General features: G+C 38.4%; 1 protein-coding gene across 2 annotated transcripts; it reads right to left on the reverse strand.

Moving 5' to 3' along the window:
- Positions 1-4523: 4523 nt before the first annotated feature.
- DCUN1D5 (defective in cullin neddylation 1 domain containing 5) lies at positions 4524-19190 on the reverse strand. 2 transcript variants are annotated; one of them, XM_055701237.1, is made up of 8 exons: positions 19065-19190; positions 16066-16148; positions 13444-13514; positions 12988-13079; positions 6936-7044; positions 6738-6842; positions 5619-5721; positions 4524-4862 (listed from the first exon to the last, which is right to left on the reverse strand). In XM_055701237.1, exons 3-8 carry the CDS (start codon positions 13483-13485, stop codon positions 4807-4809), a joined length of 507 nt encoding a protein of 168 aa, XP_055557212.1. In that variant the 5' UTR covers positions 13486-13514; positions 16066-16148; positions 19065-19190; the 3' UTR covers positions 4524-4806. The 2 variants fall into 2 exon arrangements, with proteins under 2 accessions (XP_055557212.1, XP_055557211.1); XM_055701236.1 differs by having other exon boundaries at positions 18798-19175.
- Positions 19191-19319: the final 129 nt, after the last annotated feature.

Here is a 19319-nt window from a genome sequence, read left to right on the forward strand (position 1 = left end):
AAATCTGTCTACTCTTAAGTCCTATAAAACAGACAAAGTCAGGAACTTGCATCTTCTGTTACTGTTATTATGGTCATGTTATGATTATGATTGTTTGTATGTTATGATTACTATTCAGGAAAAAAAGGCTAAGAAGGTCCCAATATATCGGGAATGCCATATTCTGATTAGCTAAGATAAAAATAGAGGCAAGATTAAAGTTTAGAGTCTGGATGAAGTGATTATACAAATCTAAGAAACTAATTCCATTTCTGTGAGAATCCTAGCTGTGGTTTAAAAATAAAATTTAAGGTAACACTAGGCAGCAGTATCTTGCAGTACACATTCAGTCTTTAATATGCCTACTTAGCATTACAGTGTCCTCTCCCAGAGACAGAAAGAAACACAGAATAACATAGAAGACAAGCATAAAGAGAAGTAACAGAACTGTTGCCATTGCTAAGACACGAGATGCCTGGTTTGCGCACCTCTGAGCATCCTACTGACTCAGGAAAGACACTGGGAAATTGATTATCAAAAGAAGATAGAACTGGAACCGTGGAGACAACAAATGGGCATTGCCTTAAGTCTGAGAGAGACTGCTGGTCTTTGGGAGAGAAGGTGGTCCTGAGCCAGGTACAGCATCAGACCTCAACAACTACAAAGTGTCAAGAGTGGAACAAGCTGTATCTGCAAGGAAAGCAGTATCACTAATGCCAATGCTTGACAGGATGCTGGCTTTGGCCCTTTCTGGAACAGGTTCTGGAAGACCTTATGGAAAAGTACAGTAGAAAACACCAAGTCCTTTCCTAAAAACAGACGAGTGACCCGAGACATATGTGGAGGGGCAACTGGGGTGGTGGCAGGGGCAGGGTGAGGGAAGTATTCAGGGAAGACAGAAAAGCTCGTTCTCTTTTCATTCAAATGCATTGCAACAGGTTGTTGGAACAGTGCTCCTCCGATGAATAGTTCCTAATTACCAGGACCATTATGTTCTGTCAGCACCTAATAATGTTGGATATAATCAAGAATGGTGTTTGATTTGAGTTGAGATCCCAGTTGAGATCAAGTTCTGTTTTCTGTATGTGCACACAGGAGCAAAACCATCATTCAGTAAGGTTAAGTTAGAAATTAGACTGATCCATCTTGCTGGAATCAAGTCTCTCAGTGATTTTAAGAACAGTTACACATACGCAAAAGAAACTAAGAGGCAGCATGACAAAAAGAAAAGGTTTCTGGCCTGTTACATACCATTTTATTCATCATACTTAACAAGGCTAACCTGTACAAGTTTGTACATATTGCATTGAAAGAACTGTTCACTGGCTTAAGAAATGAACAAAACATCAGACACAAACTTCTGGTCCCCTTTGCAATTTTTGTGCAGTCAGCATCCATGTACCAGCGCGAAAGCCCCTGACTGACGGCCGCGCGGACCGCAGCGCCCCCTGGCGGACCATCTGGGATTGGCACCAGGCTCCTGTCCCCAGTAATCTCAAAGGCAAAATTCAAATTCTGCTATATAGAAATGTGAGATTACAGCCATTAGTAAAGAATTAGACGTTTAAACAGTGAAGATAAACTGGATCAAAACTACATATACAGTTAAAGACATAGGTAATATACATAACTGTTTAATTCAAGATCACATTTTTACATAGGTGAAATATTACATTCCAATCGACCAGTATGGCTTTTTCCATGAACAGGTGGGCGTTTTCGGATTTAAAACCCAAAACTATTAGTCTAAGAGAACTAGAAAAAGTTAGTTATCTTAGGAAGAATTAATATCAAGAAATGAAAGTGAGAGTAGAGTGAAGTTTAGAACATCAAGATAGACATCACTATGATTTAGTTTTGGAAGACATTTTACCTTCGATTTTACTATTTGTCACAACTGTGGCACATAATTGACCTCTGAACTTTCATCTCAGAATACTGAAAAAGAAGGTGTCTTTTTTATTAATTCAATAGACTGAAATGCACCTGAGCAAAGCAAAATTAAAGTTCAAAGACTAAAGAAACCATTTAGCTGAATTCAGTTTTGGCTTGTGGACATGCACAAAATTAAAAAAGTAAAATAAATAAACAGCTTTTGGCACTTCTCCACAGTAAGCAGTAAGGTGATTTAATAAAAGACAGCTAATAAAAAGTGATCAGCTCACAATGAAACTGTACAAGCCATTAGTTCACATTTAAATAATAAATCTGATTGCAGTTTTGAGCACAAAAACATAACTTAAAATCCTATTTTATTCAAATTTGAAAAACTATATTGATTTTAAGTAGATTAAATACATTCATTCCTAGTCAAAGTTTTACAGCAACTGATGGTTTTCAATCACACGCACAACCAAGTTATAAATCCCTGAAACATGGATTTATTATAGGAATACTGATAAAACCTTAACAGAGATACAAATGATACATCACATAGTGTCTCACACCTTAACGGTAAGTACTTGATCACCTTGGATTGGTAGATGCTTCACTCCTACCGTTATACTCTAATACCATCCTCTAGGTTTAAACTGAATTCACAACAGTTCGCAGTTACCTAAAAAAGATGCCTTTTTTTTTTTTTTAATCACACTATAAAATATTAATCTTCTAACCAATATTTCAAAACTTCTGGAAAGAGAATTTCCCAGTTATAATGGGGACTAAACATACTAAGCAAGGAGAATCATTGTAGTGAATTTAAGAAAGCAATTTCAGAATCAGTGCCCCTGCAGAGATTTAGTACACAGCAGTACTTCCCTTGACGTAAGTTAATAGATGTATGTTCATCTGCACATCTCAGGACCTTACTCTACCAGTAGATTCTGGGTCTCTCGAAGTTAATCTCATTATGGCACTAACCTTCTGTGGGGAAGGGTAATTTCCAAATGAAAGACACTCTTATGAGTGAAATCAGAATTATCAGCAATGCAAATGGACACCTTGTAATATATTGAAGAGGACTGCTGTAGCCTGCATGAGGTCTAAAATTAAGTACTTCCCTTAAGGGTGTAGAAATACTTAGAACAGCTGTAGTGCATGTGTTTGCATGTGCACAGACACTAGTCACTGTGTAAGCAGAGATTTTCCAAGTATCTCGACTGTTGTTTGGTTTGGTTCCCCCCAATGCTTTTTTTCACTTGGGCAGAACCAAGTTTCTAAGATTCAACCAGACTACGAGGTGACTTGCAGAAAAGCCCATGGACCACCACTACATTGCTTCCTGCAGCCCACAGCAAGCAGGTCTGGAAAGTAAGCTGCAAGAGTGTTCCTCTGTAGTAGGACAAGAGCACAGGCACACACTACTTGTCTGTCCCACTTACTCTTTCTCTTCATAAGTTTTTTCTTCCACCCTCTCCTTGTAAAAAAAAAAAATAAATTAATCTTGGGAATAAAGCCTTCCTTAAGGATAGGAAAACTCATGCTTGTTAGTCTGAATAAGGGATGTGCAAAACAGAAGTCATTTCCCTGAGGCAAAGATCTTCAAGTCATGCCTAGCTTACAATTGTCTATTCTTATTTCAAGCTGTTGAAATATTTGGCACGAGGCCTTGATCATTGACTGAGTCTCATGGCATTATCACAGTCCACATAATATATTTATAGAATAAAGTAGAAGTTGCAAATGCTTCATTCTCTCATTCTGTTTTGGTTTCTCACATTTACTCATTACAGTCCCTTTCCTTCTCAAGAGTGGCATTGGGCCTCCTGGGCAGGAAGGTAGAGTGACAAACTTCTACTTTATTTAAACACTGCCACGAACACTGAGCGCCTAAAAGGGCAACTGCAGTAGTTATTGGACTCAATACACAGAGTAACAGGGTAAAAATTAATCGTCTGTTATATACAGGTCAAAGGTAGGTGATGTAATAGTCTCTTCCTTAATTACACTATGAAAAGGATCCAAAGAGATAAAAAAAAAAAAAAAAAAAAAAAAAAAAGAGTCATGTTGTGAATGCTTCCAGTCTAAAACATGTAAGAAGCAAAGCTTGAAACCAGGTCTTTCCAGCTTTCCCTTTTAAAATATAAATTGCACTTTTTATACAAAGCAATCCAAAGTCTAAATTGTAGTAAAAATTTGAAGCTGCCTTACTGTACCAAAGAGTATCTGTGCTCACCATCCGAAGTGAGGCAAATAGTTTTCAGCCGTTCCGCATATAGAGCCATATGGTCTACACCTTTCTGCTTTAAAAGGGCTTGCCATTAAATGCCATGCCACTGGGTGGGTTTTGAACAAAAACAAAACAAAACAAAAAACCCCAAAAACAAATGAAAAAAAGAGTTTAAGGCCTTTATCTCCAAAAGGAGCTGAAAACTGTGGCACAACCCATGACCAATACTTAATATAAAATTAGCACACTCCCACCCAGGGCTCCAAAAAAAGCAGTCATTCTTTCTAATGTTTGTCACACAAGACAATCATACCATCAGCAAGCAACAGTGCCAGTTAAGCAATTTTAAGGTCTTAAAAAATTCATAGCAAAGGGCACTTCTGAGAAAGATAATCTTAAAGATTTGGTTTTAAAAATAGACACCACACTCACATTCAAGGGACATTCTTCACTTTTAGGCTTTTGTCACAAATCTGAATCTTTATTGTTCTGAAATAAAGGCTATAAACATAAGACTCAAAACAAGAACTCCAGCTTTCAGTCTCAGAAGAGGTGTGGTTCAATGCCCATATCACATGTAACAAAGTTTCCTTAAAAAAGGAAAAAAAAAATCTTAAAGTCTTTCTTAAGAATGAAAATGCAATCCTTTGTTTTTCTCATTAGCTTGTGTAGAGGTGGGCATCAAAACAACTTTTGCATTTTCTTTTGAATTCTTGCTAGGACGCTTGACGAACTTTTTGCCATTCAACAAATTCATCCAGAAGCACAGGCCCTGCAAATGGATGAAACTTGGAGTTATATTTGCCACGGTCTTTCAAACACTTTCTCTTAACATATGGAGTTAAAACTATTAGTCTAGGCAACACCCATGCCAATCCTACAGTCAAATATTGATTAAGGCTCAGAGACGACCACAATCATTTCAATCCAGGTGTAGCAAAAAGTGCACAAATAACACTACACTGAACTATGTTAAAAAAGCATTGCTGACATCTGACAGGAACACTGAACTAAAGAGAAAGCATAAAAATAAGGTTATATTGGAAATAGGCACAACTAGGTCCTTCTCCTAGAGTTTTCAAAATTGCACGTAATTAGAGATCAAAATGGGATGCCTAATGCAATTCAGTCATGGCATGATTGACTATCAGCCAGGCATACAGTTCAGTCCCAGCTGAATCAGCAGCTAGGCTATTTTATAAACTAGAGTTTATTATATATTAGTACAAAATGAGAGTTTGCTGTTCATAACTTTATTTGCAAATCCATAGTTTCATGTAGCAAGCAGCTTCATTAGATCCTCAACTGAATATAAGTTAGATCAAGTACACCATCATACCCCTGACATACTACTACAATTAATATCTGCAGTTTGAAGAGGGATGGTTATCAGGATAGTTTTTCTATGCATTGCTGGAAAAGAAATATTTTATACCTCACAGTATTGTTTCCATTACAGAAACTTTTTTCATGCAAGTTGAAAATACTGAAGTAATAGTTGAATAAGCAAAAAGTTATGAATACTTACATGCACCATCTTCATCATAGTTGCTAAGATCTGCATGGACAGTTCTGCTAAACTCGAGCACATTGTACCACTGATCCTTGTTCATAACTCTGTACTTCGATTGCTAGGGAAAATATTTCAGAACATTAAAATGTCAAGTGATATTTGGTAATGCCGCATCTCATTTATCTCATTTTATCTTAAATCAGTTCCTAACAAACAATTTAACTGGTATCAGTGTCTACTATTTCCTTGTTTTTCCAGTTTTTAGAATACTATACATGTACATATTTCGTAGTTCTGAAACTACATAAACTGGTTTCTTGAAAGATCAGAGCAAAATCAGAATACCAGGGAATCAGGAAGTCATCACTCTTGAGCTTCAAAAAGTGGTAAATTTTCATCTTGCCCTGAGGCGTGGCGTATCTAGCTCAGATATATTTCCAGAATGAACAATTACAAAAATCTTGTTCTCTCCTGGGTACAACACAGTATCATCATAAGGACATCTACTTTGCAACGTTAGTACTGATTTGAAGCCAGTGAATAGTCTTCAGCCTAGTATGCTCCACGGCCTACACACGTCCACATTACTAAGTCATAGCTGAGCTGACCAAAATCTTCCACAGACAGCCAGAGCTCTAGGTACCTACACACTGTATCCACACAAAGCACACTTGGAATTCAGCACCGATGAAGCTGAAAAGACTACTGGGGCTCTATTATTTAATTTTAAATTTACCTTTATAGTCTAATCAAGACTGAATTTTAATTTACTTTGATAAGAGAAGGGGGGTGGGACACAGGAATGGAGAAAAGGATCTGTAATGTATACAAGAACATCTCTGTTTCATAAGCACATCGAGAAAGGGAAGAGGAGCAACACAGAATCTTAGCATCAAAGAACCATTTAGGTTGGAAAAGACCTTTAAGATCATCAAGTCCAACTGTTAACCCAGGACTGCCAGCTCCACCACTAAACCATGTCCCTAAGCACCACATCTTCACACCTTTTAAATACCTCCAGGGATGGTGATTCCACCATGTACAGTCTTGAGCAAAACAACACAAACCCTGAAATCTTTTCACAGAACAGCCCAACTACTATGCCATCATTCAGAAAGTCAAGGAAACTTGTACCTCCAAGTATTGATAAAATACTGAAAACAGTGGCCAAGTTCTTCCAAGCAGAAGAGCTAACATGGATTTTGCAGTATCAATATCAAGACTTCGCTGGTCTTTATCCTAAGGTTGAATAAAGAAAGCATAAAAAACACTCAAGTACAAGCTCATTGAATAATTAAAATAAGAACTTCTCTAACATTCCAGTAGTCTTACCCTTGCAAAATCAAAGGCATATCTGTAGATATTCTTAAAGGATGAAAAGTCATTCAATTGTGACTGCAAGAAGTCAAATTTACTCTGTAATTTTTCTGTACAGTCACACCTTAAAATAAAGAAAACCAAATGACGTTAGAAGTTCAAAACAAAACATTTGGACAATGAAAAAAATGCCAGCAAACATAAAAAATTAAAATCACCAAAATTCAATCATCAGATGTACAGGTGTAATACTATGAAAGTGACTTAAGGCTGAACATGCTCAACATTTGCAGCATATTGAAATGATGAACATCTGGCTTCTGTAAGCCAGTTTTTAAAAAACTTATCAGCAACATAATATACAGTTTCTGCTTTACTTCTCAAATAGTAGTCTTCTTATGCCATACTCTGCAATTTACATTCATACCCAGCACTACTTTATCTTTCAATCACTATGAAAGTTTGGAGAAAACAGTGTGCATTAAGGTACTAAAACCCAGCTGTAAATAAGGGCTTTACGCCGTATTTCTTTGGAAAAAAACAAAACCCTGAACACACACTTCACAACTGCATATTTACGAGTGGCAGGATTAAGCAGGTACTTTGCGAAACACACTAGTCTGCTCATGTTTTATGACTGATACATGCAAGCTCTGATAAGTGTTACACCTGGATTAGTCAGCAGCTATTCAACTGAAACTCACAGGCTGTACAAGAATGTACAGGTGTGACACTTGACAGGATAACCCTTTGGCAAAAAACCCCCTTTGGCAGAAAAGATGATCTCCATGTATTTTACTTAGCAAGGACTTTTGTTTCCAAATAGAAAAAGGATTAGATTCACCAACAATGGCAGAGGAGAATGTAATTTACACATGGTAAACCTCCAGGAAAGATGCACTCAAAAGAACAGTTGTTATATTATATTGTATAGTATTCTTACAAAAGAACAACTGCCTTGATAAAAAAAAACAACAACAAAAAAACAACAAATCAAAACAAAAACATCCACCTTGCCCTGTATCCTATGTGAGAGAAATACTTTCAGAAATGCAGATGTACATAAATACTTCCCTTCATAACGTGTCCCCCTTCTGGCAGCCTGCCTCTCAGATAATACGTTTGTATCTTTAACCGCTCCTTACGGACTTGCCACAGCACCCCTGAGCAAGGGCCCTTCGGGAGTACTGCAGCAGGTTGCTGAGATGCTGTGCTTTGATACTGTTCTTTGCCCCCAGCCCATACTTCTGTTCCTCATGTTTGCTAGCCTGCCCGTCTGCCCCTCTCAGGCTGCCACAGCAGAAATGTAGCAATTTCAGCTGCTGGAGCCTTTTGTTATTTTTTGTCTCTAACAGCATCTACCCAAAGCAGCACTAAGTCCCAGTCAAGACCAATGCTAAATAAATAAAACTGTTAGCTAATCAGTTTGCATACTGAGATGACTAGAACTAATATATTTTGCAATAAACCACGCATTAAGTTGAAAACAAGTTCTGTTAAAAAAAAAAACAACAAACTTTGGTAAATTTAAAGATAAAATTACTTTGGTCTTCAGCCATCTAACTGGCCTATGTATTCTATTGTTTAATCCTTAAAACAGGATTATGCTATGCTACAAAGCCATCTCATTTTATATTTATAACTCTTCTTTCTATATTCGAACCTTCACACTGCAATAATACTGTCCTCTACATTTGAGGACAAACCTACCCATTTAACACGTAACTAAATGCTCATGTTGTTAGTGTACTAATGACACTATATAGAAACTACTTAAAGCGGGTTTACCACACATTTTGTTAAATATAATTTGATTGAGATTATTTACCATACCATGGATAAACACAAATTACACCATGTTTAAATTTCTTACAAAACATCTTGTTAAAATTGTTCAAGTAATCACAAATTTAAGTACAAAGTAAAATTGCTGTTATTGTCTACTGTACTACTGGCTATACATATTTTAATGCAGAAGTGATTCTCTTGAAAATGAGTATGAAAATGTGCAATTATTACACCTCAAGACTTCAGAATTACTGTCAAACAATTTAAAACCAAACTGTCAAATGGATCACACTGAAACAGACAGGCACCACCCTCTGAAGACTGATGCAGGGACACATCTCTGTTAAAGCCATTTTAGGCATTTCCACACCGGGGCAACGATTTTCTTCACGCTAGTGAGGTAAGGAGCTGTCAGACTCCTCTTTTATAGCGATACAGCTGCTTGTGTGGCTACAGGATACACAAGATGACTGAGGTCACCCACACTTAGAATAATCTTCCTAACAGTCAGAACAACCTTCTGATTAGCACAGCTGAATTAACATCAAACTCCCATGCAAAGGCTAGAAAAGAAAATGTGATTTCTTGAATTGCCTTTACTGAAAGACAGCATTAAATGAGGTTACCTCAAGATCAACAGAACAGAATGTTATCTTTCGGCATTCTCTTCACACCCCTACATCATATTTATAACAAAACTTAAATTAGCATCACAAAGCAGTCCTACTTTAATTTCTACTGAGGCAGAGAGTTCATTTGAAGCATAGCTAACAGGGACAAAGTAACTCCTACCCATATATTCCAGTGTTTCATACTTCATAATTAGTCACACATGCTTGTCTTTTAGTAAAAACAAAGATCAGTAGGATGTATACAAACATTAAACCAAAAGCATTTAATAGTAGTATATGAAGTACTTTGATGGTCTTTTAATCTACATATGAGTAGGATGCCCTCTAGATGGACAAAAGGAAATTATATCCATCTAGCCCATCCACTCTCTTCAAACACTGAAATAGGATCTTTTGAGATTTAGGTTCAATGTTTTAACTGGAGCAATACAGAGGTCCAAGGAAGTAATAGCTTAAGAGAGCAAAGGGACATTTTTTCCTTAACTTGACAATGCTATAGTTTCACTATGTCAACTATTTACTGGTCTGGAGACCAGAAATTGTTTAGATTCCAGTACAGATTGAATGCTATATGGCCATAAAAAAATATATTTACACTATGCTTTGTGTTTGCCTCACAAACATTAGCAGAGAGACAATAACAATGAGCAAAAAGTTCACTGGAAAAGCAGCTGATATTAGGCTATCATTAAATCCAGCACAAATAAGTTGGCTTTACTAACAATTCTGCAAACAGCAAGAAGTTACCTGGCCTTTCCTGCCTCTCCCTCTCTCCCATGTGGCTTCTTTTGTACCTAGAGAGATCATTACCTTATCTTTCCCTCAGAATCTAATCTGACTCTTCCCCCATTACCCGGCCACTCATTTTCAAAAGCTCAACTTTAATGCAAAATTTGGCTCAGATTCTAACGTTAAAAAACCAGCCAGAGGGAAGTACTCAGACAATACAGCTGCTTATGCCTCACTTCCTTAAAAACAAAATTGTTTGTATTTACTTACCTAGTTGAAACAATTACTTCTATGGAGTTTTACAAAATCATTAATTGTAATCCTTTTTTCTTCACCTTGATTTTTTGACTAGATTTTTTTGTTTATTTATAGGTCTGTAAAGCCCACAATTGACAAATATATGAGTATGCTTCTTCTGTAACTCAGATATATAAAGTTAAATGCCCAACGCTAAGTTATCCACCCCCTAGTGGCTTTAAAGCAAATGCAGCTGAACAGTCACTTCCTGAGGGCTATTCATTTCATCCTAAGGAGGTGTTTAAAATAGCTGAAATGAATGGCCCAGCAGAGAGAACCGTTTCTCTCTGCTGACTATGAAAAGAACTTCCAGTGATTATTTTAGATTCAGGCACCCAGCTTTCATATATATATATATATACATGCATACATATATACACACATACACAAATATATAGGGCAGAATTTACCCCTCCATCACGATATACTACAAACATTCGCTTTCACAGCTTAAGTTGTTTAAGTCTCACAACTTAATGCTTAACTCACCTAAATTTTTAAAGTGTATACCTTATCACATATTTATTGTTCTCCTCTCTGACGAGCAAATCACAATCTCTTCATCAGCATATCACAAAACCACACAAAAAGAATGTGACTCCAAGATTCAGGCACTCAAACGTTGGCATCTAACTGAGTATTAGCTTTAGGTGTTGCCCATCAGAGGTCTAGCCAACCAACGTGTAAGAGCAATTCAGGTGATCAGCCACTAGGTCTTAGGGCAAACTGAATACCTCCTCAGGCTCCACTACATTGGCTAGATCTCCGGAGATTGCAGTAACAATTAAAGAAATCCAGCTCTTGCATGTAAACCACACATTTAGGTGTCTTACTATGGAGCTGAACTCCACTCAATCCTGTTCATGCAATTACCGTATGTGACATTTCTCATATTTTGAAAAAAGGATTCTGTAATATAACTCTGACTTAGAATACACTCTGGGGTTTTAATGCATTTTAATGTCATTTCTTCATGCAAAAAATGCTGTGCAAGAATTTAATAATATTCTATTGCTTTAAGAGTGTAAAATCCTTCAAAACTTTTGTCTAATCTTTCAAGAGAAACTAGATTCCCCCATTCCAAAGGGAATCCCCATAATATGATTCTTCCTTCCCACAAACAGCACAAGTCTACAGATTTATATTATCTTTTGTTGTGTTTTAACCCCAGCCAGCAACTAAGCACCAATCAGTCGCTTGTTCACTCCACTCCCAGCCAAAACTAGCACATCTTTATAAGCTAACAAATCTTGAATTCCTTTATGCGAGTGTCACTGCTTCACCCTGCTGCTTAGCCTACAGCCTGCTATCAGAGCACACCCAAGGGAAGCAGAACATACAGGTTAACTGGTTTAGGCTTAGGCAAGTGGTCCAATCACAAGTCTCTTTATATAAAAATACCAGCAGTACCATATTTTCTGTTTTCAACACATATAGCCTACAGCATGACCAGCTCTATTCTTAAAAGAACCAGAAGACTCCTAATCACAGAAGATTATTAGAAACAAACTCCAGAATATTGCCTCTGAAGAGGTGTCTGATTTCATACATCTTTGTGCTTGTGTACTGCTAGACTGGCTAACTCTTGAGAGCCTCCACTTGGACACAAAAATTAAGTACTTCAGAGAAGTGACCAAATTATACCCATTCACTGCATCTAAAAATTTATGCACCCGGAACTTAATCTTTGCCATCCTGAATTTCAGGCTATTTAATCATTGCAGCTCTTACTAAATTTAAGAGCCTGTGATAGTCACAAAACAATCAAGGCATCTGTTGGAAGCATGATCCCAAATCAAATAAGATTTGCACAAGACAGTCAGGTCATAGTTTTGAATAACCAGAGGGTATCTGCCCAATACAATTTCCCAAACCAAATCACAGCTGATACGGCGACTGTGCCAACTCCAAGGGTCAAATCAGCCCCTCCTTCCCACCATGCTGCAACAGTAGCTCCCTGACATTTTTAATATTGAATGCAGCACCATAACAAGTCACACTTAAAACATCCATGTACTGGAAGTAGTTTCATGAAGAACAAAAAGTGACAAGTGAACTAAGCCTCACAAAAAGCTGATTAGTTTCATGAAACAAACAATCCCTTTAGGCAGAGCATTATCTCACCAAAAAAGTCTTACAAACAGGAGTGAGAAGTTTATAAATTGAAAAATTATTTAATCTAAGCATTAAGGATGGCTTCTGATCCACACCTAATAAGTAACACTAATAACCTAAATTATTATCAACGTAGGCCTCACCTACACAGCTTAGAAATCAGTAAAAACTTTCTAGAATACCAGAGCTGAGATATGCTAATTGGTATCTCCTGATCTACTTATTGATGTCTGCTAACTGGAATGGTATTTTAACATGTTTTTGGTAAGAAAAAGAAGCCACCAAAACCTGACTTTTTAGACAAAACTATGTAACTGGAGTGAACTCAACAAATTCACAACCTGAACAACAGTAGCTACTTCCAGTTGTTGCCCGAGACCAGACCTAAAAGCAAGAGTTTATGTTTCTTATTGCCAATGTACAAGAAATGGAGGGCAAGAATGATTAAGCTACTGGTAAAAACATAAAATTGGAACATTCTCTTATATATGTGAAAACACTCTTACTGTAAAGAGGTCATTCCTTTTAACCATTCTTCCTTGGTAAAAAATCCCATGCTTTCAGCCTCTAGTTTCCAGGCCAAAACTAACATAATAATCTATGGGGAAAAAAACAAGGGAGAAAAAGCAATAAGTATGTAAGGAAAGACTGATTTCTGGATGTCCAAGAAACTCCAAGCATTCAAACATTCTTGCAATTGTTGTACACGCTTGTACTTTGTATGTGTTACCATTTAATAATTCAGCTATGTGCAATCTTTCCCTTAATTCCTATTTCTGAAAATGAAGTATTACTATAATAAAACAAACCTCACACCAGCCACACAAAATTGATGAAATATCTAGAACAGTCCCTAAAATCAGGAGGATAAACAACTCCTTGCCTACTGAATTTGTTTTACACAGAACCTAATCTTATCCAATACCTGCTTTTAAAGTGTTAGTATTGTGCAAGAAACCTACATTTTCAGGCTCAACACCGATGTCTTCACAGAACTTTTCCATTCCTTCGGGCCCCACAACTTCATCGGGACCTTCAAAACCAAAAAGAAACCAGACTAAAATCTAACATTCTCTTTTCACAAGGGTTAGACACAACAATAATTAGACTATATTGCATACAAGCTATCTTTAGAAACACTATTAAGTAGCTTTTATGTTAGAACCATTCTATCAATTCCAGTGAGGAGACATGTATATTACATACAAAGTAACACTACAAACTAAAAGTAAAACTAAACCAGAACTTTCATGTTGTGCACTGCCTCCCTACAACAGCAGACAAGCTATTTCAGTTTGCATCTGTGAGTTTTCAAAAGTCTCCACAGAGTTTCCCATTTACATAGCTCAACTCCAGTAATTGTGGCAGTCAATTGTTTTTAAAGATAACTTTGTGTACTGTTACTCTGCGCTGAAGTTACTCTATGAAAAACATTCTTCAAAGAGTTTTTATCAACAATGAAAAAATTAGTTCCACCTGAGCTACTATTACAGATATTACTATTTCAATGTTGTTAACTTTGTGGGTTTGCACCAACGATGAAGATGAGTCTTCAAATAATGTAAGGTTAGTTTTGTGATGCTGAGTAATATGAGAGTGATAATAATAAATCAGAAAAATGCTAAGAGTGTTAGGCATGTAGAAAGCAGAAAAACGTTTATGACTGCAATGAAAATAAGTTGATCAGGACCACAAAAGTTAGTGTTACGCTGTCACTTTTCAACACAACAAAAGCCTCTAAAAAGCAGCAAAATAGCATATTTAAAGAACACATACAGACACACTCTACAACACTTTGTTTCTCTGAATATCCCTCTAGTTTCAGTTACTTCTAGTAAGCCTGTTCCAAAAACTACTCCTACTAGGTAACCAAATATTCTTAGAAGGCCTGTTGATAACACTATTCTGATGTGTCTTGGATCATTATGTTAACATTGCTTTAGTTAATATGAACCCATGTAAAAGGTAAAGGCTTTATCTTCCAAAGCAACATGCCATTTTAGCCTTTTTTTTTTTTTGCAAATTTTGCTATTTGTACATAGGCAGAGAGTCCCTTCCCCGTCCCCCTGCCCTGATGATACCTGTCTCCACTTCATCTGTATCTGCTGCTGTTACTGCAGCAGAAGTCTTTTTAAGAGTTTGGATTATGTACTTCGAATACTCACTGTGAGATAAGAACATAGCCAAAACCTGAGAATGGCTACTTTACAGGAAAATAAAATGCAACTGGCATTTAAGACCATGAACTCCCACCTCTTGAAAAATGTTGCAAAGAACAGCTCACCTAGGTAAGCAAGGCAAAACACTGCCGTCAGGTTTTGGGAAGCCTGTACATAAACTTGCAATTTTTTTAGCACATTCTAAGTTACGAAGAGAAACAGATACAAGGGTTCACTGGTAATGACAAGTATAAACTTGAATCAGTGTTTTTCGCCCAGATTTCATACGTACAATTCACATATATGTGTGTACTTTTCTCTTTAATGGAAACATTTAATTTCCTACACTGTATAATTTCACTGGAATTCTTTTTTATGCTAGAAACATGGCATATTTTGATTACGGGTTAACTAACAAAGTATAACCTACACTCAGACTTAACAACAGAAACAAAATTTACAGGCCTTGTGTGCAGGCGCATTTATCAGAAGAAAATTAACTGAGAATTATTATTTTCCTCAGAAAATACTCCAAAACAGTATGTCTCAAACCTAAATTAGAAAGCAGACTACTAGAATCAGGAATAGTTCATTACTGTGGAAAGACTGCAAGGAAAACACCAGTTCTGATAAATATACTCAAAGCAATTGCTGGCAGGTAAATCATCAGCTTATTTTGTACCAAGAAATGGGAATTAATGAGTTTTAATCAACTAGTTATGATGGACTTAAAGCAGTGACTAGACAAGAAATCAGTAATAGTTTACAGATCCTGAGGTTCTAAACATAATTGGTAAACAAATGGCAGCAACAGTCTAAGAAATTCTCTAAGATACACTGCATATTCACTGAAAGCAACTGTTACTTGGATAGCAATTTTGATTTATTTGAAAGAGGCTACTTTTAACACTTCTGAATGCAACAATCGTTATTTAGAATATCAAAAATGTTAGGACAGATTCCCAGATACGAAAAACTGTGTAAGTATCTATTATTTTGCTTTGTAAAAGAGAAACCCAAAGGCTTAAATTATGTACTATTTCATTATTGTTCCAATTTGATCATAAACAAGGTCTAGTTAGATTAAATAAACTTCCACTGTCTCTCAATTTCCTGGCTTCTACTTGTCCATTTCAAAATAAGAAGTATATCCTGATTCAACACTGCACTGTCCAACTCATTCATTTCACTTTAAAGAATGCCATAGTAAGTTACAAAGCACAGAGTAAAGAAGAAAAAAAAAATCAAAAAACAAATACTGAAAAAGTGGTAGTAAAAGCTATACTAATTCATGTGCATGTTATAAGGAAGCAACTATGGACATATTTTTTATGTCTGCCTCAGCATAATGCAAATGATATTTGATATATGCGTTTATTTTAAACAAAACTGTATAGTTTTAAAGATGAATCCATTGTGTATTACCTGCATATTCATAAAACCAAGCCAGGCACCTTTTGCTTGAAAAATGTTCCTCTCCACTTAGTACTTTACCAGAGGCTTGTGATCTGCAATAGGTTATAGTAATACAAGGATAAGTGTTATTAAAATAAGAGAAATGAGAAATACTTTAAAATTTAATTCCAAATTGTTAATTATTAGTTCAAACTATATAAACTGTTTCATGAAGTCAATATACATCAACAGTGAAGCTGAATTTGTTAATGGGCAACTGTCATCCTACTTCAGCAGCTGTTGGAACATAAAATTACCTTGAAATACAACCCTCTCATAGCCCAATTTATTACAACTATTATTTATCCTGAAATGCAAAAGTACTGTTATCTTGTGCAGATATGAAACCAAAAAACCCACACACAGATGGTCAAAGTATCACTACTCAGTAATTCAAATGCCTTATTATCTACTTATATTTATACATATAGGCATTTAAAGTTAGGTCTCTAATAAGCAGTATGATCTTCAGGAGTGCTGAATATGCACAGATCCCATTTAGGTCAACAGGAGCTGCAGAGTTTGACATATTTAAAAGTCAGGCTATTTATAGTGAAGCAGCCAAATTTGGGAAGAAAACTTGGTCAATTTGTTTACATTAAACATGTAACTACATATCTGTAATTTCTACAGATGTTTGGTACACATACCAGAATAGTAATATGCAATCTATGCACACACAGCTCACCCCACCCCACACCATTGTCTTCATTATGTGGCACACAACTCAATTTGCCTAGGAAGTGAATTTTCATAATTTATCATTCTTTAAAAGAACACATAAAATAACTGATTTCTTCCAGCAAAATCACTAACCATTTGAAAGCATCTTTAGTAGTAAGGAATTGCAGCACCTTTTCAATGCACACTCCTTTCAAATACAAGTTACAGACTCTTCGAACGAGCTAAGATTATTTCTAAGAATGAGGTGAAAATTAATCACATGAGAGGATTTGAAATTATGCAGCTCCTACATTGCAATTTTAAAATGAAAACGTCAAGCAGGAAAAGAATACTTCAATTCTGAGAGGTGTTGAACAACTTTTATCTCCCATATATCACTTTAAGCTTCACTGGAAAAGAAAGCAATGCTCTCCAAGATGAAGCCATATGTGCTGAAAGCTAGAATTAAAGATGTACTACATACAAATATCCATCAAAGTGCCATTAAAAATTCAAGTCACCAGAATGAAACAGAGCCCTACAGTATGCTATTACTTGCCAGCTTTATCTAGTTTAACATATATCCATTTGTAATTACTGGTTTTATTAAAGAATATCACCAATATATTACTATATAAAGAATGCTGTGTCAAATATGCTCATGTATCAAACACTTAGTGACTAGCTAGCATGAATTCTCATTTACATCATAGTTTTTGCCTAACGGCTACCAGCTCCCTATAGAGTCTGGTATATTGGGCTGTTTTTTAAGGAGCTTTCAAAAGATTGAGGTTTTTTAAAGAAATTAAGACCATAAAATTTTGGTCAGCAGTGTTCAAGAAAGATGAACTGAAACTGGAACAAATGCTGAGATGAGCTATGATGAGCAAGGAGAATGAAAATCAGTATTACAATCTAGAAAAATTTAGCGTGTTTAATTTAACAAAATGAAATATGAGAAAACATAAGTGCTCACTCCAAACACACTATGAGGCAGGACCATAAGGGAGGAGTGTTATATAAAATATAATGCAAGCACAAGAACAATTATTAACTGGTTATGAAGAAATTTAGACTGAATCTAAAAGATCATAAATGACTGCAGAAAAGGAAGCTGTGGAACAGTTATCCGAAATGAATGGTCATAACAAAATAAAAGCCTAGGTACTTCTAAGCTTAAGCTTGGTCAACCTATGGGGACGACTGTATGTCAGTTTCTTGCAATAGCCATTCCAGTAGCATTGATTTCGTAAGTCACGACTGTCATAACTACTGGTTTAGCGACATACTTAACAAGCTGTAATAGATGAAGGCGGCATACAGTTACTTTAGGGAAGCCACACTGGAAGCTCTACACCATGGTTTATCATTCTAATGGTAATTTTTGGGTATCATGGTATAAGTGGTCTTTTTATGGCTGTTAATGAACAGGATGATTCAGACTCCTGAATTTATTACAGATTCCCTGATTTTGTTTTGGAGTGTGCTGACCATTCCCTCCGTTTCACTAAAAAAAACCCCACCAACAAACCAAAACAAACCAGAAAAGAGACGATTTAACGCAGACACCCTGAGCACTGGCAACCTTAAAATTAAGGGAGCTACGTGGGGCAGGTCAGAGGTTAGAACGAACACGGGGACAGACTCTGGAACAGGCCCCGCTGGTGCAGGGAAAGCCAAAGCCGGGAGGAGCGGGCGCAGATCCCCTGTTCCCCAAGGTGTGCCCTGCACGGCGGGCGCCCGCACCAGCACCCCCGCCACCGGGACGTGCCCGCCGGCAGGACCCAGGCGCTGCGCAAAGCCGGCCGGGCCCCGCACCGCCTCATCGCGCCCACCGCCCCCGGTGCGAACCCCCGGCACCCCGGGCCCCGCGGTGCGGAGCGGGGCCGCCTCCGGCCCCCCCGCCGGCGGACAAGCGGCCCGCGCCGCGCCCGCCCGCCCGGGGACGTTGACAGCCGGCAGCAACCGCCGCCGCGGGCCCTGCCCGGCCCGCCCCGCACACCGTGCCCGCCGGGCAGCACCGCGCCGCGAAACGGTACCTGCCGAGTTTACGCTTCCTGGGGCCGGCGTCCTCCGGCGCTGCACCCGCCGACCCCGAGGACTTCCTCTTCTTCTTCACCGGCATCGTCCTGCCTCGGGGTGGGCGCCGCCCCACTGCCGGGGCCCGCAGCCGAGGCCCCCTCGGCCTCACCGCCCCCCCGGCCCCTGCCGCCGCCGCTGCCGCTTCCCGAGACCGGTGGCGAGGAGACGAGAGGAGCCCCGTCCCGCCCTGCTCCTCCCCGTCCCGGCCGGGCCCTGCCACCCACCCGCTCGCCGCGCGGGTAGGCCCCGCCGCCACGCCGGTGCCAGAAGTGGGTGTCGCGCCCGGGGCGGGGGCGCGGGACCGGCCGGTAACAGCTGCTCAGGGAACGGCGAGCGACCCGGACACAGACACCGCCGAACAGGAAGTGAGAGCGCCGCCGGGGCGGGCCCGCCGCTATGGCCCCGCCCCGCAGGGGGGGAGCCAGGCACGTGCCCTTCCCGCCGGGCGGCCGCGCCCCGCCTTCGCCTCACCCACGTGC

The sequence above is a fragment of the Falco cherrug genome, chromosome 2 (genome assembly GCF_023634085.1).
Source record: "Falco cherrug isolate bFalChe1 chromosome 2, bFalChe1.pri, whole genome shotgun sequence".
Taxonomy (NCBI): Eukaryota; Metazoa; Chordata; class Aves; order Falconiformes; family Falconidae; genus Falco; species Falco cherrug.